This window comes from Anguilla rostrata, chromosome 3 (genome assembly GCF_018555375.3).
Source record: "Anguilla rostrata isolate EN2019 chromosome 3, ASM1855537v3, whole genome shotgun sequence".
Classification (NCBI taxonomy): Eukaryota; Metazoa; Chordata; class Actinopteri; order Anguilliformes; family Anguillidae; genus Anguilla; species Anguilla rostrata.
In genome coordinates this window covers 26,755,394-26,778,945 of record NC_057935.1, presented here as the reverse complement: position 1 = coordinate 26,778,945, position 23,552 = coordinate 26,755,394, and the positions used below count along the sequence as shown (strand labels likewise).

The 23,552-nt window shown below is 44.1% G+C and overlaps 1 protein-coding gene across 2 annotated transcripts in view; it reads left to right on the top strand.

Moving 5' to 3' along the window:
- Positions 1-243: 243 nt before the first annotated feature.
- The window catches only part of cyfip1 (cytoplasmic FMR1 interacting protein 1), a 68,472-nt gene continuing 45,163 nt past the window's right edge, over positions 244-23,552 (top strand). Inside the window, exons 1-12 of one of the 2 annotated variants that reach the window (XM_064327003.1) lie at positions 244-551; positions 12,268-12,388; positions 12,917-13,006; positions 14,441-14,518; positions 14,770-14,871; positions 15,144-15,325; positions 17,910-18,006; positions 19,004-19,132; positions 19,437-19,541; positions 20,418-20,509; positions 20,926-21,043; positions 22,309-22,431. In XM_064327003.1, the coding sequence (XP_064183073.1) occupies positions 12,272-12,388; positions 12,917-13,006; positions 14,441-14,518; positions 14,770-14,871; positions 15,144-15,325; positions 17,910-18,006; positions 19,004-19,132; positions 19,437-19,541; positions 20,418-20,509; positions 20,926-21,043; positions 22,309-22,431 (1,233 nt within the window). In that variant the 5' untranslated portion in view covers positions 244-551; positions 12,268-12,271. The remainder of the gene's footprint in view (positions 552-12,267; positions 12,389-12,916; positions 13,007-14,440; positions 14,519-14,769; positions 14,872-15,143; positions 15,326-17,909; positions 18,007-19,003; positions 19,133-19,436; positions 19,542-20,417; positions 20,510-20,925; positions 21,044-22,308; positions 22,432-23,552) is intronic. The other variant, XM_064327001.1, reaches the window with a different exon arrangement.

The window sequence follows — 23,552 nt, the reverse complement described above, 5'->3', positions numbered from 1 at the left end:
TTACAAACTGTTGTTTGTTAGGTTAACATTACACTTATTGATGGATCGCTGTCTGTGCATTATTGGTAATATCACATTTTTGTCCCTGAGTTCCACTGCTGCCCTCCACTGAATAATAACAGCATCGTCTTTATAGTGACATGCAGCGCCAAACGTTACCAGTGCTCCAAAATATTTCGCTGCATTGTACGCCCCTAGCTCATTTTATGTGCATTACACCCCACCGAAGTTTCCTGCTCCCTAAACCAACTGGCTTGCTAGTTGCGAGATAGGAACTCCCAGCTCGGGTTCTCTGTCCCTGCCTGGCTGCGATCACTGTCGGCCGTGGCAGGAATCAGCGGTGACCGGAAAAAGGAAAGTTTACAGAAGTATTTTGCGGTCTACATAGTTAATAAGTTTTCATTTGAGGCGAAGGGACACACATTGCCCAGCGGGCTTGGTAACTGGTGAACCATCTTGGTGAATGGGATTTTTGCCTTGATTTCCTAAGGAAGTTTGGGTTGCACAGACAGTTGGCTAGCTAACTTAGCTAGCTTCGACGGATTGCTAAGGTAAGAAAGTTTGTTGTTAGTCTTGGGTGTTGTCTGCGTTTCTCGTTGATTTGTTTTAGAGTTGTGATCTACATATCATATTGATCTTGTTGGTAAGCGAAATAAACTAACAAGCTAGATGACTACAACGGGGAGTTTAGCGAGTGAGTTAGTGAGACAGAAATAGAAAAGGGAACATTGCAGTTTATTTCCGATAAATAGTCACTCACTCTTTCAGCTCATTCTTGTAGGCCAGCCTGTGACTCATACTATGTGTGGCTGTTGAGTGAATTGTGGATTTGGAGTTCCGAACTTTGCTAGCTATGGACCCAGGGTATCTGGAAAACTAGAACTCCGCCTAAAAAGATGGCTTGCTGACGTTAGGTTGTTATGTAGCTTGCTAATACATAATGGAAACATTTCTCAAACTAGCTAAGCACATTTGTTTAGTTATGGTTAAATCTGGACGCTTAATGGTAGCTGCCTCTAGTAACATTGGACTTTTTTGTCTTTATTTTGTTCATGGCTGGCTAACGTTAGATTAAGTAGCATAGCTCTATCCACGCCAGAATGTAGAACTAGCCACCGTTTAAAACTTATTGGATAAATAGTTTGCTAACGCTACCTAGCTAATGGCCATCTAGCGCTGACTAACATCTGTTGCATTTTTCACGCCTATTTTTCATGCCTAAGCTTACGAGCTAGACTATCTCTCTTCCAAGACGGCATTCTGGATGTGATCATTATTTCAATTGGCTATCTGTATATTTTTCTAATTGCTTGACGTTATTAACCCCATAATATTGACTGAATGGGGTTTAGATAGTTAGCATCTTCAGTGGTTCAGTGGTCTGTTGTTGGATATCTGTGGAAATGTATCAGTAATACGTAACATAAGTAATCAATTATCTTTCAGCATAATTTAGTCTACTTCCCACAGATAATTTGCATTGCTTACTTAAGTGGAGTGTGAACGTAAACTGTTTCCCCCTGAAAAAAGTGCTTATTTCGGAAAATGGGAATAATTAGTAATTAATAAAAGTAATAATTAGAGATACTAAGAATGAACAAAATTCATGGAGATAATTCACTCTTTCTTGGTATTGAGCGTAAACTCATTCATGTCATTTTGTATGATAAATCTTGCCAGTACAGTGACTGCTTTCATTAAGCTGCAACATACAGTTGTAAGTGCTGCCTTTTCTGTGCTTATTCTGTTTTTCTTTTTTTGTTGTCATTTTTAAAATTGACAACAAGGGTAACAGGCAATTTGCAGAAGCTATGCCTTCAAATACAAATACGATTCAGATTAAAAGTGTTACAGCATTTAGAAAAAAATACAGAGTTAACATGTCGATGAAAGGCATTCTACATCTGATGACAGTGATTTCTAGACTTCAACAGTAAATGGCTGGGCATTGTTCAATATAACAGTAGTACTTTCAAGATTTACAGCTTTTGACCAGTGTCTATTCAAATAGATGGCATGCACATATTTGGGGTTATCCTGTTTTGTTTTGTAAAATCGGGTTACTCAGCAGAGGTAAAACGAGAGAACAATATTACAGTACATTTATTTGGCAGACGCTTTTATCCAAAGCGACGTACAGTAAGTGCATACTGAAGGTCATTGGAACAACTACGAAACACAGGTCCGATAAGGTACAATACTCATCATGAAACCGTTATCCATAGCCACAAACACATTAAGTCCAGTTCACAGTCAGAATGTTATGACTAGTCAAACTAGGAGGCATAACGACAAGCTACAACATCAAGACAATGATACAAATGCAGTGTATTAAATAAAATATTTTTTGTTGCTTCAGTCTCAAGTTAAGGTCCGAATCATCATTAAGAAGGCGCTAACATGAACACAATCTCTTGTTCAGAGAATTCCCTTGTTTATCCTGTGATAAATGTTTGTCATATCATATCATGTTTCTCTGGATAAAATGTTCTGACAAATTTTCTTGTAAATTTAAGCAATTTGATAGCTAACTACACTGGTAGTCAGTGCCGTTTAGCTTACTTGTAAGTTTATCCACTGTATTTATGAGTATTTGTCCACTCATCACCAAATATAGCACATTTTCACAATGGCGTTCTCCATTTTGCTGAGTGTAGAGTATAGCCTATTATAAATTGACATTTTATGCACACTGTTTAGGTTAATTTAGGTGAATTGTACCAAAGATGTGGGTTCTTCCTCCGTTGTTCTGCCAGGTCCAAGTTCCTAGGGTGTTCCTAGGGAACAGTTTTTGCGTTGTGTTACATGTTTGCTTTAACACTCTTATCCTGGGTGACTCACTAGCTTATATTTTTAACTTGCATTTTTACACAATGTCCTTTTACACAGCTGGACATTTTACTGAAGAACGTCCGCTTGGACGCCTTGTACAAGGACAGCACTTAGGAGTTGAACTTGCAACCTTTACTTAAACTGGATATTGAACGTGAAATTGAATCCATTCAATCTCAGTTTAAGGCTGGGAATAAAACATATCTTTTCAGAAAAAGTTTTAATAATGTGTGCATAGTCTATAAGTACTGTTTTGGCTTTCCTTAAAATAAATCAGGATTTATTTAAGATCTCACTGAAGATCTAATTTTATCTTCTTAGCTGAAGAACTGAAGGCCTTGTTGCATACTTGTCCATTGAACAGCTGCAGAAATGCCATATTTATTATTACTGGTTACTGGTGAGTCATTGTTATTTCTGAGCTCGGTGAGTCTGTGATTGCTGCTTGTCACTAACAAGGATTAAACATTTCAGCTATAATTTAAGGAGAGACCATGTCTGCTTAGCTTTAGGCAGGTGCTTATGGAAGATCCCATGAACTATTTGAAGTCACATGTTGCAGTTTCAACACACTGCAATTTTTGTCTCGTTAAGCTAGCACTTTTGTGTGCCGATTTACCGCTAGCAATGCATGCAAAAAACGTGTTGCAGTATTTTCCCACATTCTCTGAAGTTCTAGGCTCTGAACAGAGTTTGGTATTTGTGCTGTGGCCCTGAGGGAGGTGAAGAGATTGCTCGGCTGTGTAGTTTCTGAAAGACGCCCAGACAAGCTTAGCAGAGGGAAGAGCAGCTGACGTTTAGCTGAGCTTCAGGAGAAGTGAGAACTGAATCGGCAGCAGCGGAGGCCGTCAGCTGTGCCTGGGGAGCACACGCCCTTCATTGGCCACTCGAGCAGAACCCATTGTTTCAGCCACAGGTCGCAGGCCATGCATGTCTGTCAGCTCGCGCTGTTGCTCGGGAGATGATGACACAAGCGTTATGCTGCTTAAAGCCGTTTCCTGGTTGTATTTATTTATGTACTTTTGGCTGGGGCGTGGCTTTTTTCTTAGACCGACTCGTTCTCATGCCCTGTTTAATTAAGTCCCACATGCCGTGTTTGTAATCAGCCTCCCCTTGGGTTCTCTGTTTCCTGTGGGCCAGCTGGTATTTGAAAGGCGTTGTGTTGGAATGGTGCAGCCGTGTCCTTGGGGACTTCCTCGAGTTTAACCCACTGTTACTTGCAGGCTGACTGCGCTCCTACAGTAACGCAAACGGCTGTCATTAGCACAACTTAGCACCCCCCACCCCCCACCCCACCGGGTTCTAGAGCGTTTGGGGGGGGGGGGGAGGGTGAGGGTAACCCACGGCACTCCTCCCTTCATGGTTGACTTGGATGGACGGATGGATTGTTGTGTCCTCTGGATCACCGTCATTAAGTGTTAGCCTGCTTTGTCTTATGGCCACTTGCCCTGAAGAATTAAGTTGTTGTTGATGTGGCCTTGTTGTAATCAGGGGATATTGTGTTGCGTTGGATGGGCTCCAGCTGTGTAGAAGAGGCACAGTACAATACAGTGGAAGTGGTAACAGTCGCTCAGTGCATGTGGCTTTGGTGGGGAGATCACGGTGAAGGACAGTAAGGTGAGAGTAAGGTGAAAGGAAGTTACGAGTCAATGCCTGAGAACATATTCTCTCAGTTACTGCCTTTTTTGAACATTGCTGAAAAGTCAAATTTTGCAGCATCATTTCCCCTTCTTTTGTGTCTGTTTTGTTGGAAAAAACAGCTTCCAGCTGTAACTCTTGGCTTTCCCCCACCAGTGCAGATAAAAGTTTAAAAGCAGTCAGATTTGAAAGGTCGGTGATCCCCCTGCTATTCCCCAAAACCAGCCTTGATAACCCCATGTCACAGGGAGGCAGGACTCATAATAAAAAAAATAATGTGTAGCACATCTGCTAATTTGGATGCATTAGTGTGCTCCTAAAATTTTGAACTTGGGAGCATATGAGGTCTTTGGGAAAAAATGTTAGTGTTGACAGTTTGTTGACAGTGAATCCAATTGTTATATTACCTTGCAGTGGCATTTTAATGTAACAGTGTGTGCAGATTGGTAATTATTACCCAAGTAGCAACATTAACCTTGGAGTTTTTCTCGAGATATTTTAAAAGCCCCCCTGCTCTCTACTCTGATTGGCCAGTGTGTTAGTGTAACAGACGCTCTTCTTCAGTGAGCTACTGTGGTAGTGTAAACGTAATGTGACATTTTCTGTTTGTGGAGGTTCTTTTGAGTTTTTCAGAGTTGCAGCACTTCTGCTATGAATACCTGGGGGGAAACGGTGCATACCAGTATGGCAATCGTTGTGTGGATACACAGATTGTCAAGAGGCAAGTTACGATATAGGCTATTGCCATTTAGACGTGTTGAGCACAGCCTATAAAGGCCACAAGTGATTGGTCTCTCGGTTATCATACTGAGAAGGTTTTGCAAGCGGAGGTTGATTCACGTACGCTTTCTGTTTTAAAGTCGTAATGTTCAGGTAACGTTTTGGTGCTCTTGAGCACGCCCACTGCCCCCGGACAGCGCGGTTACATTACAGTCGCTTAGCGTTCGAGGTGGAGGCATGAGCAGGCCTGCCTGTGAGGTCTGCTTTTAGTCAGGAACTGTGCTCGCGGTGTTTCTTTCCTTCTCCTTTCTTAAGTAAAGCCACTCTGCTGCAGGCCACTCCTCCTCCTCCTCCTTTTCCTCCTCCTCAGGAAGGAAGAGGCCTCAGCCTCTGCTGAGCTGACGCTAGAATGTGGGGACGCCGCTTCCTTTTGGAATGCCGTCCCAGCGCTTTCGGTTCGAGCGGCTGAGCGAGCGGAGCAAGTCGCGTTGCCCCCCCCTCCCTCCCGCGCATCGCCCCCCACGTTCGCTCGCCGGGCAGGAGAAACAATACAGTGCGAAACGAGCGGTTTCGTTTCACGCCTCTAATCCCGCTACTGAATGGAGGTCAGGTTGGGGCAGGTCTTGCTCGCCCTCGGCGTGCGTGGGTAGTGTGGCTGTTGTGGTGACAGTTGGCCAGCCTGCGGTTACAGCCTCCCTCAGGCGGAGAGGGAGAGAGAGAGAGAGAGAGAGAGAGAGAGAGACGGAGAGAGAGATACAGAGAAACAGAGAGAGAGTGATACAGAGAGACAGACATACAGAGACTGTGCGACAGTGAGAACAATAGGGAATACCGTTCTGTATAGAGAAACTGCGTACTTGACCTGTACTTCCCCGGTCCCTCCTTCCCCATCTTCCTTTTTCCTCCCCGTACCCCTCTGTATTTATGGCTGTGGTGTTTAAACACAGTGGGACTTCTGCCTCTGTGGTGGCCGGGTGTGAGAGAGCGGCTCTTAGCTTTGCTCTTCAGCTGGCTGTGAATCCTTCGCGCATGAATGGGCCCCACGCGTCTCCTTCCTCTCTCTGGCGCAGGACCCGGCCCAGACCGCCGTCCAAATGCTCTTCAGGGCGGTGCTTTGTTACCCTGACTGTCAGGCTCCAGGGATTACTGACTTTCCTAACTCTGCCAATGCCTTCAGGCTTTCAGCACTCGGGCACGAGTGAAAAGAAAGCCCATTACAACAGCGGTGCAGTATAATTGTTAGGGGGACGGGTTTTTAACTCTGACCCTGCAGGTTTGAGTCCTTGTTTTATTCTTGAGTAAGGTGCTGAACCACAGTTGCTTCTTGCACAAATGGATTGCATGTTTTTAACAAGTAAGCTGTGAGTGTCTGCCTAAACGTAGGCTAAACGGTGGAGAGCTCACCAGCCCCCTCCATTTTGCTGTCTTAACAGGAAGTTATAGACTGTGATTATGCACTTCCTTTGTGAAGAGCGAGGCACCAGACTCTGCAGCTCTCTGTGTGCCCTCTGCAGCTGTCTTGGGCCACAGGCTGGGTCTGTCTTCCCGGCTCATAGAGCGGTTCTGTGCTGGAGCAGCAACTCCGTAGGTCCCCCAGCCCCCCTCCAGCCACTGGAAACGCACCCGATTGCTCTGAATTCCCGCTCGCGCAACACTGAACTCTGAGAAATTGTTGGGAGTTTACTGGCCCTAACCTGCACTACATCTAACATCTTACTCTTTACCCTCAGACCCACCTTGTAAAGCATCTACTATGACACTTAACTTTATATGTTCCAGTTTATGTACTGATTACCACTATTGGTTATGACACTGAAGTCTTGGACTTGGACTTGGCCTAGGCCTTGACTTGGCCTTATGTGTGCGAGTTGTATTTTTGTCAGTTGCTCTGGATAAGAACATCTGCTAAAAAGGTGTTTATATAGTGCCGAGCTCCTTCTTGCAAAAGACCAGTTTCCTTGCCCACCTTAAAGTAATAATCTCAAAGATTTTCATTAAAATAAATGTCTGTTAAGTCACTATCTATCGCCGAATTAGGTAACACAATGGTGATTGAGCCTATTATTATATTAATTTATATTATTATTAATATGATAATTTATGAGTAAAGAACTGGGTGTCTGTGGCGACATTCCCGGGAAAAAATCACAAGCGGCGCATAGTTAGTGGCGCGTTTTCCATCACCCATCAGTGGTTGGTCCGCCAGAGAGGGTAGATGGAGCTAACGCAACAGGCTTGCTCTTCAACTCACTTGTGTGTGAGTGGTGTACTGTTTTTTCTGGTGTCTGCTAGCGTTACAATAACAGAGAAAAGGGGGGTGGGGGGAGTTATGGAACCCTAAAAAGTTTTTGTGTAACATGAGAGATCATATTATTTGTTGATGTTGATTTCGTATTACATTTAATGGCAATGTAACTTTACTAAATTACATAGCTATTTGCACAGCTATCGCTAGCTACCGGACCATGTCAAGAAAGACAACATTAGTTTAGACAACGTTGCGCACAGTATCCATCCCTCATATCAGGTAACGTTGCGTTAGCTAGCTAGCTAATGTAATTAACACAATCTAATGTCAGCTAACAATTAGAAAAAACGCTAGCTAACGCTACCGACCGGTACCGACCTCGCAAACCGTCTCTCGAATGCAGTGCTACCTTGTTGCAACGTTGCAGTGTAGCTAACTAAAGGCCAGTTCAGATCAATGATTCGCAACGAGACTGGATGCAACTTGCTAAATTCCAAGACGTCTGATTGTAAACGTTCTAAAACTGCACTTGGCGATTTGACAAGGTCGGTCTTTTAAAACCTCAGGGCAGGCAACAGCTCTGCTACTAGCCAGTTCACACCGCTGCAATTTTCTCTGCAACATTCTAAAACCGTTTCGCCTCGTTGCGAATCATTGATCTGAACTGGCCTTAACGTTACCGTTATCTACATTGCCATCGAGTTCATCAATATATTATAATGATCAGAATAAAGCCGGGGTATGTGGAGCAGAGCCGGGTCGGATTTCTGAAGACGTCACGCAGGAGAAAATTAAATAAAAGAATACGGCAGTATGGATTAGCATTGTTATTATTTTATTACGCTTCCTCATATGTTCCTTCAGCCTTGATGCCCTTTTTGATGAAATCTCCTTTGTTTTTGTTTTATTCTTCTTGTTCTGATTGCTAATTTAACACCCAGCTCAGCTTTATTCTCGAACAGTTTAGCTAGCAAAACCAGAAAAACCAGGGGTAACATTTTGCAAGGCAGTTGTTTCAAAAATACCACAGAACAATCATTCACGAAAAAGACTGCTTATTGTGCACAAGATACATAATTGCACGAGCCACAGCGAATCCTTCTCTGCAGTGTAAAGACGTTCATACCGGGCAAAAGGTGGATAAAGAACGTTTGCAGAAATTGATCACTAATTCTACCCCAGGTTTGCTACGGCATTTTAACCCGGCTCGGCAGTGTAAAGACATCTTAAGTTAGCCTAATGTTAGACGACGAATGAGTATGTACATACCATTACTTTTATAACAACCGTTTTTTATTCAGTAAATAGTAAGTGTTATAGTTGGCGTGCCAACTGACTGACGTCACACAGGCGACACTGGTTGGATCCGGTTGGATCTATGGGAAGTGAGGTCCAAAAACACACCTGCAATTACCACTTCTTGCCATTGGTACTGCCAAAGAGAACAAAACGGAAATCTTCGAGATTGTAACTTTAAGTGTTTCACCGGATATTTCGGACCTAACCTGTCAAACCTTGAGCAAAGACTCTGTGCTGCCATCACATGCTACTCCTGCCAGTCACAGACTTAAAGGGAAACGTAAAATACATTTTGATGGCACATTGGTAATATGGTTAAAAAAGACAATTGCAATGTATACATTTTCTAGATATTCGTCTCCCATTGTGTAAAAATTGACCTGAGTGCTGCGATCACCAGGACAACTGACATAACATGGTATTAGAGTGTAGTTTCCCTTTACATTCTGTACAATTGGTGCAGGTTTTGCAACAGAAGTTTATTTCCAATGGGAAGCAGGGGAAAGAATTACCTGCAACCAATCAGGGAACAGATGGTCGTCTGCAACCAATTGGAAAATAGCTAGAATTTTGGTGACGCACGCACAGGAACTTGCATGACAAACATGAAATGGCACATGTCTAAAATGCAAAAAGTGTCTTTAATATTAGGTTTGATATGTTGCTCAATATTACTGTGTTAGATGACGTTATTGGTTGTCTATAAGCAGTCTTCTTTGCCCAAAATACGCTACTGCTAGGTTATCTTGTAAGAAAAATAAGCACTCAATGTGCTCCTAGTAATAGCAGCGTTTCGAATGGAACTCTTGTATTTGGAGTGTGAAAATGAACTTTTGTGACCACCAGTCACCACAGATGTTGCCAGGTCCACAAAACTGCGATAGACACTTTAATTATAAGCTATCATTAAATATTTATGGAGCACCTGTGGAACAGGCAGTTGGCAATGGAAAAAGGATAAAATACATACAAAATAAAATGAGCAGAATAAGATGATAGAACCAGAAGGGTAAAATCAAGTTCTTACAGATGAGCTATCTTAAATAGATTTCAGCTGAGACTTTAATAGCAATATAAAAATAAATGATACTTTCACAGAAGTGAAGAAAATAATCAGTGCCACCTGTGATTTCCTCAGGACTGTGTGTGCAGTTAAATCACAAAATGCCTTCAGAGATTTTACCAAAAAGGGCTGTGCCCGAGTTGCGCTACCAATGTTGAGACAAACAGGATTTCACACTATCAGTCTATCTGTTGCATTTCTAGGCGTTGCTCCAGCAACCACAGAAACAGGCAAAGCATATTCGACAGGGTGCCCGCCCTCTTTCCTTCTCAAGACGAACATCTGCCCTGAAATACGGCGGATAAATTGGGCACCAGCACAACTGGCCTCGTCTGTTAGTTTTGCGAAACTAATTAGTATTCAGAGATTAAAAACGAAACTGTCACTGTACCATTGCAAGAATAACACGTTTTAGTTTTTTTTTTTTTTGTGGGCACTGAAGTTAATGCGCAGTTTTTATCATTGACGTCAGAGATTCTTTTTGACCGTTCGTGATGGCTGTCGCTGAGTGAACTTCCTGCCTATGTTCACGTGAGTGTAGATCGTTTATGGTGATGTTGTCATGAGGGAGGCTTCCATGATGGGCAGTGCCCTCAGTTTTTTTGTGGCTAAGACATGCTCTGTGGTATTTCTCCGAGAGTAGCGTGTGGAAATAAGAGCACATTCTGCCTGGCAGTGTTAATAGTGCACTCTTTCAATTTGTGGGATTTGTTCTGCTTCTTGTAGTCTGAATGTGGACTAAGGCTGTGGCTGAAAATTGACATTCAGATAACTTTATTGACCATCACATGACATAAATTTGCCTTTAGTAAAATACGAGCTAAAGATGAAAGTTAAAGCACAAACCGCACCATATGGCAAGCAGCTGAGTCAGTTAAAGATTCAGGAAACTGGATTCAAAACATAGTTATACCCCCAGAAGTGACAATTGATAGTCATCTTAATATTTCTTTCAAGTAGTTAACCCAGTTATAACCATTAAATTGTAATAATGTACTGTTGGATTATCGTGACCTGTTCAGCAGACAAGGACGGGGTAGGTGTGTTTCCTCCGTCCGTTTAATATTCATAAGAATAAGACGCATCATATGTAAACCATTCCTTCTGGTTTTCCAGCGCAGTACCATTAGACCACCCAAGAATACGAAAGAAAGCTACATAAGCTAGGCTTCACCATCATATCGTTAAACCTGCAGATCATTCAAAGTGTAATAATTGTAACACTTAGCTACCGTGCACTAATCTTAGGCGCGACAGCAGTCTCAAACTCTGGACATTACATCTGAATAAAGAAAGGCTTTAATTCCACATATCTAAGCTAATGGTAGGCCTACTTACCGATTCATCACGCATGTTCTGTGGCCACCGGGAGTGCAGTGAGAATTTAGGATTTTTTAATATGTGTTTTTTGACCAGTGGGCGGTGGTTGCACCATCCCATGGAATGCTGCATCTTTGGAATGCAATACTTCGAAGCCTGCGTTTTACACAAATTCACTTGCGTTCTGATAAAAAGAACAAAACATGCCAACTCACAATAATAGCATAATAAATAGCTATGTCGTTCAGTATTTTATTATGACACTTGTAGCAGAACCGGGATGAAATAAGCTAATGTTTTGGCTTTCTGATGAAAAAGAATGGCTAAGATGTAGGCCTACATAGCAAAATCAAGGGAAGAATACCAGCAAACTTAAAAACTCATACCATCAATCATCCTACAATATAGGCTGAAAATCATTACTACAAACTGTTAATGTACAATATGTAAGTTGTACAAGTTGTAATCAGGAAAATTTACAGAATTTACAGTTCTGCATTTACAGAACGCAATGTGTTTTTTTCCTTGCGTTTTGGCTCTTTTTCTATGTAAAAATACAGAAGGAGAGCCAATGTCATTAACGTGACCTCTGATTTGGATCAGTAGTGACTTCAGATCAATGAAATGATGGAGTCTGGGTGGGATTATTGGGATGGGGCCTCTTTATGGCTAGTATTAAAACCACAGGCACCTCTGGCTGTCCCCTCCCTCTATGGTCGCTTTTCTAAGTCGCAATACCCCTCTCTGCTGTCCTCCCAGTGAGAAAAACTTCCTATGGGTGAGCGGGACAGCCAAAACAACTGCCCAGAGGCAGACTGAAACCCTTTTCACCCCACCCCCTAGCACTCCTGTCCAGTTGAATTGTTTCAGGTTTTTTTAATAGATGGATGTTCTTGGCTGGCATTGTTAGTCTATGTTTAGCTGCTTGTGATTTAGCAAATGCACTCACTGGTCTGGGAACGTTAGTCGCATCTGGTTCTGTTGGTCATATAACTCAAATGAGTGTTATTATCTCTCCTGTTGTACGTCACTCAAGATAGGAGTGTCTGCTGAATGTATCTCATGTAATGATGTAATGTGATGTGGTGCGCATTGTCCTTGCCCATTCCCCAGCCTGTAGACTGACCTCTTGCTGCTTTGTCTTCAGTGCCATGGCGTCCACGGTAACGCTGGAGGATGCCCTGTCCAACGTGGACCTTCTGGAGGAGCTGCCCCTCCCGGACCAGCAGCCCTGCATCGAACCCCTGCCGTCCTCCCTCATTTACCAGGTCAGAACCACGCCAAGGGCCACCTGGGTGTTGCTAGGCTGCTTCAGGATACGTGTTCTCGTACCTACCATGCAGACAAATATGGTAGCCATTTTCTCTCCACAAAGGTTCTGCCCGTTACTGTTTTCAGATTTCTAACCCTTATGACTGCCCTTGGTTCTGTCTGTCTGTATTTAAAATAAGCTCAGTGACAGCCACAGCATTGAGCTGGAATTAAAGTCTGTGGCCCACACATCTCACAGTAGGACTCTACTCTGCCCCTCCCATACTGTATATACCTGCTGTGTATATGTGTATTTTAACATGGACTGCTAATGCCCCTAGTAGCCATTTCTGAAGTTAAGTATTGGAGTGCTGGGCCTAGGGTAAGATAACGTGTGGAAGGAGGCTCAGAAATCTTTGAAAATGAAATAGTTTATCAGTTATTTTAAATATATATATGAATGTGTATATATTCTGTAATCTATATTAATTCTGTGCAACTCCTCTCTTGACTTACGTGTGTGTGTGTTTTCACCTTTTCATCAGCCCAACTTCAACACCAACTTTGAGGATCGGAATGCCTTTGTCACCGGCATCGCCAGATACATTGAGCAAGCCACCATCCACTCCAGCATGGTAACGCACGTCCCCCGCCCTCCTGCTAGCTCGCTGCTTCTGTGAGCGCTTACAGATGGACGGCTTCCGTTTTATGGAGACGGGCTCGTGTTAATGAACTGGCTGTATAACTCAGCTTAATCTCTGTCCGTCTGTGCCCTGACCTGGGGAGGGAGCTCGGAGCCAAACTCACTGGCGGGAAAGAAAAGGGATTGTGGGAAACATCGGCGGCATCAGAAAGCTAGCTACGGCCCAGAGAGGGCTGGCAGGCCCCGTTTGGCTCTGTGCGTCGCCCTCGGGGAGCTTTCTGACACCTTGACCCAGCGGGCATGTGCCACCCGAGTCGCCACGGTGACAAACGGCTGTTACCGCGGTTTTACTGCGTGAGAATGGTGGCGCTTTGTGCCTTATTAGCGCAGGGTAATTGCTTTGCGAAGCTGAGTGATTTGAATCAAGCTGCACTTTGTATGCAGGGAGCAGCTGCACTGCACGCTTCGCTGAGGGCTTCGCTACATCAAAGGATCACTCTGTGTGTGTGTGTGTGTATTTGCATGTGTGTGTTTGTGTGCGTGCGTGTGTGTACGTGTGTGCGTTCGTGCGTGTGTGTGTATGTATGTGTGTGTGCGCGTGTGTGTGTGTGCACGCGTGTGTGAGCGTGTATGTATGTGTGTGTGTGTGTGTGCGTGTGTGTGTGTGCACGTGTGTGTGAGCGTGTGTGCGTTCGTGTGCGTATGTGTATGTCACTGTGTGTGTGTGCACGCATGTGTGCGTTCATGCGCGTGTGTGTATGTGTGTGTGTGTGTGTCACTGTGTGTGCGCGTGTGTGTGTGCACGCGTGTGTGAGCGTGTGTGCGTTCGTGCACGTGTGTGTATGTGTGTGTCACTGTGTGTGTGCGCGTGTGTGTGTGCACGCGTGTGAGCGTGTGTGCGTTCGTGCGTGTGTGTATGTATGTGTGTGTGTCACTGTGTGTGTGCGCGAGCGTGTGTGCGTTCGTGCGCATGTGTGTATGTATGTGTGTGTCACTGTGTGTGAGGAGGAAGAGAGAGACACTGAAAGACTTACGCTGGAGTGGAATGAGACCCTTGTTTATTCATCTGGAATTTGGAGCAATGCCAAAAATATCCCAGGGGTCATGTACTGTGTATAATGGATGGATATAATGGATTGTATTCAGGATGATTTTGATTTGTATAGTGTATATTATGATGTCAAAATTTTTCATTCATTCATTCATTCATTCATTCATTCATTCATTCATTCATTCATTCATTCATTTTTTTGCTGTCTTCATTTCAGTTGGTGATACATTTGAATTAAAATATACTGTGCATGCGTGTGTTTGGTCCTGTGATATCCACTCGGGTTTTATGGGTACAGTAAGAATAAATCTGTCATCGCATGGTAATCTGCTGGCTGTTCTCAAAGACCCCAGAGTAAGGCCTTTCTCTCTTTAGAATGAGATGCTGGAGGAGGGACAGGAGTATGCTGTGATGCTGTACACCTGGAGAAGCTGCTCACGGGCTATCCCCCAAGTAAGGCTGTGTGTGCGTGCCTACGTGCGTTTGCTTGTCTGTGTGAAAGTGTGTGTGGCTGTTATGTGTGTCTGACACTGTGTCTTTGTCTGTTGTGTATGTGTATCGGTCTGTGTCTGTGTGTTTGTATGTGAGAGACTGCATGTATGTGTATCGTGTGCGTGCATGCGTGCGTGCGTGCATGCGTGCATGTGTGTGATTTCACAGCTCTGTCTGACTGCACTGGTTCCCTGCTCTTTCTCCTCTCCCAGGTGAAATGCAATGAGCAGCCCAACAGAGTGGAGATTTATGAGAAGACTGTGGAGGTCCTGGAGCCAGAGGTCACCAAGCTTATGAACTTCATGTACTTCCAGGTAACGCGGCCAGTCATAAAACAATAAGGCAGCCCTGATGTCTTTTTACAATCATAGGTGCAGACATGGCACTAGGGTATTTTTCATTGACTTAAATGTTTCCTAAGTATAGTGTTGGCCAAGCTTTTATTTTTACAGTTTGGAGCCATTTAACATCATATTCTGAATTCTAACCCATTTTACTGTGATACAATGTCTGCAATAAATCTGCAATAAGAAAGAATGCCTGCTACAAAAGCACAGTAACAGTGTTCCTCCTCCTCTCCCTCCAGCGTACCGCGATCGATCGTTTTTGCGGAGAGGTGCGACGTCTGTGCCACGCCGAGCGGAGGAAGGACTTCGTGTCGGAGGCGTACCTGCTGACCCTGGGGAAGTTCATCAACATGTTCGCCGTGCTGGACGAGCTCAAGAACATGAAGTGCAGCGTGAAGAACGACCACTCCGCCTACAAGAGGTAGCCAGGGCACGCATTTCCTCCTGTAAATAACCCAGAATTCACTTCCCGTCTGTACTGACTTCCTGAAGAAGCTTTTCTCTGTGTTACAGAAAGCGACCCAGTTTTGAAGTTCCTAAATTTTGCAGCCTCAACCCACTTAACTAGCCGTTCCTTTTTCTGCAGCTTGCTGCCTAACGTTACGTACAAGATAAGTTGTGCAGTGTAATAATGCTTTTTTTTTTTTAAAGAGAAGCAGTACATTCTGCCCTCCTTTTGTATTTCTTTGCTTTATTCCGACGGATAGAAATCAGAGAGGAACAGAGAAGGGATGACTCACTTAGTTTAAACAATCTGCGAGAATGAATCAAGTGTAAGATGCGTCACTGGATATCGTTTCTTGTAAAACTAATGAATATCAGATTGCAAAGGGCCAAGAGATGGCAGCATTGATCCACCGCTTGTGTCATTGCAAGAGCAGGCGACCCCCGCCTACTGTAGAAATGGCTTCGGTATCTGATGTTTGCTGTCATGCTGTGTTCAATTCATCGTTTACTATTTAGTCATTGGCAGAAGCTTTTAGCTAATAGCTGTTTAGAGAAGTGCATTTCACATGGCGAGCAAATGGCACAAGAGCTAAAAATAAGATTCCATACTCTCAGTGCCATTGTCAAAGTGCATGCCTCAAGACCTCCAAGATAAAGGGGGCAAAATAGTTTTTTTTAGTTAGTTTGCATGCAAACATCGACTGCGTTTATGGTGCAGCTAAATATTAAACGGTGATTCTGCATTCTGTACAGTTGGGTTGAACTCATGTTTCTTTTATAATTAAATACCTTTTCATTTAAAAGCTTTAATGGAACAATCAGAATTGCACAGGCTTTAGGAGTGGTGCAGCAACAAAAATGCTCCGTCTCAGTCCAAGCTCAGTCTGAGTTTAGAGTTTATACTGGAGCAGCAGTCCTCCCAGTCTTGAATGGGTTAGGAATCTGGGGCAGCATGCATAAAATGATTTTGGATCTGGGTTTCCCTTCCATATCCTTCTGCACTCCTGATCTCCTGCTCAGATGTGTTATGAATAGATACAGTGCCATGTAAAAATATTTGCCCCCTTCCTGATTTCCTCTATTAGTGCATATGTCACACTGAATGGTTTCAAATTTTAGACAAAATGTAATATTAGACAAAGGCCACCCGAGTAAACACAAAACACATTTTTTAAATGATTATTTCATTAATTGAATGAAAACAGTTGTCAAACACCCATATCACCCATGTGAAAAAGTAATTGTCCTATTTGTTACTCGGTCAACCAAATTGAATTGATAATTAGATTGAGCTGATTGAACACAGCTCCGCTTGATTGTAGCCAGGCCTGTTAAATCTAAACCTCGCTCATATTGAACGTTACCATCAGTGAAGTGGTCTCCACAAAGTTTCTTCAAGCACACTGCTACGATGAAAGGAAGTTCCAGAAGAGATGAGGGGGAAAAAGTAATATATATCAGTGAAATATATCAGTCTGGAAAGGCTATTTCTAAGGCTGTAGGATTCTACCAAACTACAGTGAGAGCCATTATCTCCAAATGGAAAACACTTGGAACAGTGGTGAATCTTTGGCCACTCTAGCCTCAGCTAAGGTCAGTGTTCATGACTCCACAATAAGAAAGAGACTGGGGTAAAAAATGGAATTTATGGGAGAGTAGCAAGGTGGAAACCAGTGCTAACCAAAAGAAACATCAATCTTCTCACATTTGCGAAAAAACACCTGGATGATTCCCAGGCCTTTTGGGATAATATTCTATGGACAGATGAGTCAAAAGTTGAACTTTTTGGATGACATGGGTCCCATTATGTCTGGTGTAAAGCAGATGCAGCATTTCACAGTAAGAACATCATGCCAAAAGTCAAACATTGGGGTGGTGGTGTGATGGTGCAATTAAAGTTTTGGAGTGGCCTGGCTGCAGTCCTGACTTGAACACAATAGAGATGTGGCAGGACCTGAAATGAGCAGTTCATGCTTGAAAGCCTACAAATTTGTATGAATTAAAGCAGTTTTATGAAAAAATGTGATATCAAATTATAGAAAGCATTTGGTTGCAGTCATTGCTGCTGAAGGTGGTATGATCAGTTATTAAGTCTAAGGGGGCGACTAAAGGGTGTTATGGGTGTATGAAAACATTTTTCATTAAATAAATGAATAATTTAAGAAGTTTTTTTTGCTCAGGTTCCCTTTGTTTAATATTGGATAAAGACCTGAAACCATTCAAATGTGCAATAATACAGGAAATCAGGAAGGAGGCAAATACTTTTTCATGGGACTGAATGCAGGGGCTGGAGATCCTGCACAGGCTGTGGTAGTCCCGTCTACAGAGACCTTGGCTCTGGAATGTCAGCCCAGCAGCAGATGTGCCATTTCATTGCATGGCATCATGTTGATTTGGCACACTCTTATCTGCTGTTTCTCAGACCTGCTGTCACGGCCTGTAACACTGATCCTGCTTCTCCCTCGTGGGGCACACATTTACAGTGTCTCTTTTTTACTCAAACACATTCTCTCTCTCTCTCTCTTCCCCTCGCACCCTCTCTCGACCCACTCCCTCAGAGCTGCCCAGTTCCTCAGGAAGATGTCGGAGCCCCAGTCAATTCAGGAGTCTCAGAACCTGTCCATGTTCCTGGCCAACCACAATAAAATCACCCAGGTAGCTACCTCCACCCTCCACACACTACCTGTATGAGCTAGCACACTCTGCTCACTACCTGTATGAGTTAGCACACTTTCCTCACTACCTGTATGAGCTAGCACACTCTGTACATGACTCCACTCTCCTCATGACCTGTATGAGCTAGCACACTCTGCTCACTACCTGTATGAGCTAGCACACTCTGCTCACTACCTGTATGAGTTAGCATACCCTCCTCATGACCTGTATGAGCTAGCACGCTCTGCAAACAACCTGTATGAGCTAGCACACTCTGTACACGACCCCACTCTCCTCATGACCTGTATGAGCTAGCATACTCTCCTCATGACCTGTATGAGCTAGCACACTCTCCTCACGACCTGTATGAGCTAGCACACTCTGTACACGACCCCACTCTCCTCATGACCTGTATGAGCTAGCACACTCTGCTCACTACCTGTATGAGCTAGCACACTCTGCTCACTACCTGTATGAGTTAGCATACCCTCCTCATGACCTGTATGAGCTAGTACACTCTGAACACGACCCCACTCTCCTCATGACCTGTATGAGCTAGTACACTCTGTACACGACCCCACTCTCCTCATGACCTGTATGAGCTAGCACACTCTGCTCACGACCTGTATGAGCTAGCATACTCTCCTCATGACCTGTATGAGCTAGCACACTCTCCTCACGACCTGTATGAGCTAGCATACTCTCCTCATGACCTGTATGAGCTAGCACACTCTCCTCATGACCTGTATGAGCTAGCACACTCTCCTCACGACCTGTATGAGCTAGCACGCTCTGCAAAATACCTGTATGAGCTAGCACACTCTGTACACTACCCCACTCTCCTCATAACCTGTATGAGCTAGCCCACTCTCCTCACGACCTGTATGAGCTAGCACACACTGTACACGACCCCAGTCTCCTCATGACCTGTATGAACTAGCACACTCTCCTCACACCTGTGACTGATTGTAACCCGAGGGCTTCCTCTGCCCTGCAGTCTCTGCAGCAGCAGTTGGAGGTCATCAACGGCTACGACGAGCTCCTCGCCGACATCGTCAACCTGTGCGTGGACTACTACGAGAACAAGATGTACCTCACACCCAACGAGAAGCACATGCTGCTTAAAGTAAGCTCCGCCTCCTTTTTAGAAACCAAGAATACCGTCTTTGCTACCAGTGCCATCCTGTGGCAGGATTTGGATTTTCAAAACTAAGCGGATTAATAATGTAATCGACCAATTAAGCAATTAATCCATGAGCTAACTGATACTTTATCTGTACTCCTTTAGTTATTTTGCACTGTTTATGGGTTCATGGCTTACGACTTATATGTATGTATGTATGTATGTATGTATGAAGCTGAATTTCTCATTCGGTAATGTCAAGCAGATGAGTTTTTCCAATTGTTGTTTCTGACAATGCTTTGTGCAGGTCATGGGTTTTGGTTTGTATCTGATCGACGGGGCCAATAGCAATATTTACAAACTGGAAACTAAGAAGAGGATAAACCTGTCCAAGATTGACAAGTTTTTTAAGGTGAGGGTTGCTTGCCTGTCTTCTGTATTTGTGTTTGTATGCTTGCTTACGTATACCTGTTTATTTGTTCCTCTTGCATGAGTGTATTTGAATGCATGTGCATTTTAGTTTTTTATATGCATCTGTTGCTGGTGTGTGTGTTTGGTCTGATTGTGCATTTGAGAGTGTGTAATAGAGTGTGTATTTTTGAGTGAGAGTGTGTATGTGTTTGCGTGAGAGAAAAAGACAGTGTGTGTGTGTGCGCGCGTGTGTGTGTGTGTGTGTGTGTTTGAGTGTGAAAGCAAGCGTTTGAGTTTGAGAGATTGCTTTCTCGTCTCACTGTCTCCATTGTACTGAGTGCACATCAGGTCAGTAATCAGGAATCACACCTGAGTTCATCCCTGGCTACACCCCCTCCCCCCCCCCCTCCCCCCCACCACTATCACTGTCACTTGCCTGCCAGCTGTCCTTCTCATTGTGAAAAGAAGATGCTCAGTTCCTGTTGCAGACCTGCACTGCCACTTGTCTTTTTTAATTTTCCTCATATCTCTTGAGCATAAAATGAAGAGAAAGCTGGCTGTTAGGTTCATTTCCTCCCTCCCCCCTCCACCCCAGGACGTGGAACATGTGGCAATTGGTTTGGAAGAGCAGTCAATTCGCCTCCCTCCCTCTCTCACTCTCCTTTTCGTTCTTTCCCTCTCCCTGTCTCATTCTCTCCCTCCCTCTCTCTGGTTTGTCTCCCAGACCTGGGGGGGAGGATCGGGTCTGGGGGCTGGGTGCTGGGGGGCTGGGGCAGATGAGCATTATCTGTGCACGGTTTTTGAGTATTCGAAACGGAAGATGAAAGTCCCTCTCTCTCCCTCTCCTCTCCTGTCTTGTTTCACCAATCGCCAACAGCAACTCCAGGTGGTGCCGCTCTTTGGTGACATGCAGATCGAGCTGTCACGCTACATCAAGAACAGCGCGCACTTTGAGGAGAACAAGTCCAGGTGAGACGGACGAGCACGGGCGCCACCAGCCTTGGAGGGTTTCACTTTCAAAGTGACAAGCCCCTTCATTTATCATTAACAGTTCTGTGTTTGGGCATAACATTTTATTTGATTTGATCTGTGTATGTATTTATTAAAGTTACACATTTCCAAAGCCTAAATTGGCTGGCTTGAATTGCAAAGGAACCAGTAAGCACTTGATGCTTTTGATGGCTTCATCAAAAGCACTGAAGCCATCAAAGATTTGAGTCTCTTGCAAAAGGGCATGTATGCACAGTGGAACCTACCCTATATAAAGAAATGTTAATAAATAAAATACATAATAAATTGTGAATTTCTGCCATGGGGCAGGTGTACCAATGGGAGCTGGTCAGTGAACGCTAGACCTCCCTTGTCTCTTTGCCTCTGCTCCTCAGGTGGTCCTGCACGTCAACGGGCAGCAGCCCCCAGTACAACATCTGTGAGCAGATGCTGCAGATCCGCGACGACCACATGCGCTTCATCTCTGAGCTGGCGCGCTACAGCAACAGTGAGGTGGGTGTCCCTCTCAGCCATGTGACCCTCGCTCCGAGTCTCAGTCAGAGTGTTAAAACTGTGGCCTGAAGTTTTTATGCCTCTGTGACTGCACAGCCGTGGGAATTTCTTCAAGTTTGGCACAAACGTCCACTTGGACTCAGGGATGAACTGATTAAATTTTGGTGGTCAAAGGTCAAGGTCATTGTGACCTCACGAAACATGTTTTTTCCTTAGCAGAGGCATACAACCGTGAGGCGGTATTTCTAGTTAATTATTATTTTTTTATTGCTTATAACGTACATAATGCATGTGATTAAAGCCATGGTGTGCATGCAGCCAAAATAATATAAGTTAAATTAACTTAATAGCTTTTGGAAAAAAATCACTTTGCAAAGCAAGGGGCCCCAACGGCGTTAATGACAGAAAAACATGTATGTAGTTTCGTCTTGTTGTAGTTTGAAAGTGTCCACATCCTGATATGAGGGAGGTTATATCCTCTCGTTCTTCTCGCTCCTTGAGGTGTGCTGCTGATTAAAGAGGAGCTGAAGAAAACGTGTTCAAAGTGTTCCTAATTAACGGCTGGAATTTAAAATCATTTCTTTTGTGTGTCGCTGTGAAAAGGCCCCTGCTGGGCCGGCCTACAAGAAGGCGGTTTGATGTCGATTGCTTCTCGCCCAAATTGGAGTGGGCTACAGTTCTCTTGCATGAATATATATAATTGGAAATTATCTTTTTTTTCAATGCCGTACTTTGTAATGCATTCCCCCACCTCATAGCACAGGGTAGAGGATCATCCTCCATTAGGGTCACAGTGTAGAGGATCATCCTCCATTAGGGTCACAGTGTAGAGGATCATCCTCCATTAGGGTCACAGTGTAGAGGATCATCCTGTCCTCCATTAGGGTCACAGTGTAGAGGATCATCCTCCATTAGGGTCACAGTGTAGAGGATCATCCTCCATTCGGGTCACAGTGTAGAGGATCATCCTCCATTAGGGTCACAGTGTAGAGGATCATCCTCCATTAGGGTCACAGTGTAGAGGATCATCCTCCATTAGGGTCACAGTGTAGAGGATCATCCTCCATTTGGGTCACAGTGTAGAGGATCATCCTCCATTTGGGTCACAGTGTAGAGGATCATCCTCCATTTGGGTCACAGTGTAGAGGATCATCCTCTATTAGGGTCACCGTATAGAGGTTTGTCCTTCATTATGGTCACTGTTTAGGGCATCACCTTGCATTAAACTCACAGTTTTCAGCCTCCATTTTGGTCTCCACCTCCAGGTGGTGACGGGGTCTGGACGCCAGGAGTCCCAGAAGACTGATTCTGAGTACAGGAAGCTGTTTGACCTGGCCCTGCAGGGCCTGCAGCTTCTGTCCCAATGGAGTGCCCATGTCATGGAAGTGGTGAGTCTCCCAGCCATCGGATTAGTCAGCCACTTCACATGGTCACATGGCACAGGGTGGGCCTTTGGCCTCACTCCCTTCCTTTGTCATTTCACTCATCTGAAGTAACGACTGATTGGCCAGTTGGTTTCTGCTATATTGCTTTCCCCTGTCCATGCTCTGTAGATCAGGTGAAGGGTGAAAATGAAGGAGTGATGTCACTTTGCAGTTTTCAGACTCAGCCCTCGCCTTTCTTGGTGCCTCTTAGCTTTCTTCTGCCCTGAAGTGGGTTCTGCTGTTGTTTCTTTTTGACGTTTTTCTCTGTGCTTGAATTAAGCTTAAGAAAAGCTGAGAGCTCTCTCAAATTCCCTGACAGACTTTAAAACCTAAAGTTTGTTCAATTTCAAATCATGAACTGAAGGGGGGTGGGTTGGTTTATCCTCTCAGAACTCATGCAGTACTTGTGATAAGGGTGAATATTTGACAGCCTTGTTTTGGTTTCTTGGTGCGTCCCAGTTTGTCAGGTCACTGCTTGTTTCTGCTGTCCCCAGGTCAGAAAGCTAATTCTTGGTTTAAATCATCAAACAGTTCAAACGACTCTTTGTGCAAACCCTTCAGTTTGGATTCAACGGCATGTCAGATTCTGCAGTGACAGTGGAACGCTCTTTCACAGATGCCCACACAAGTCACACAAGCGGATTGTTTTATTTTCCCCGGATTTTTACATTTGTTCCTGTATATGTTGTGTTCACTGAGTGACAAATGCAAACACTGCCATTGGAATTCCCAGAATGCTTTGCACTGGAGCAGACAGTTGACTATTAGGGCTTTCTTAGCCAGCAGTTAGCCAGGAATTCATGGTTTTCTGGAAATCTAGCTACTGTTGGCAAATGTTTACATTAGTGAGAAGCGTTAATCAGGGTGCTTCTTTTTTATGCAAGAGATGTCGATCGCAGAATAATAAAAATGCATTCCATTTGGATACATTATTTATAATGACAGACAAAGGTCAGGTTATTTTGAATGTTGTTTGCCTGCTAGATGTCTGCACAGAAAAATTTGGAAAGGATTTTAACCAGGAACTTGTGTGGAGTTGTTGTTAATACTGCTTTAGGGCAGTGTTGTTTTTGTCATTTAAAATG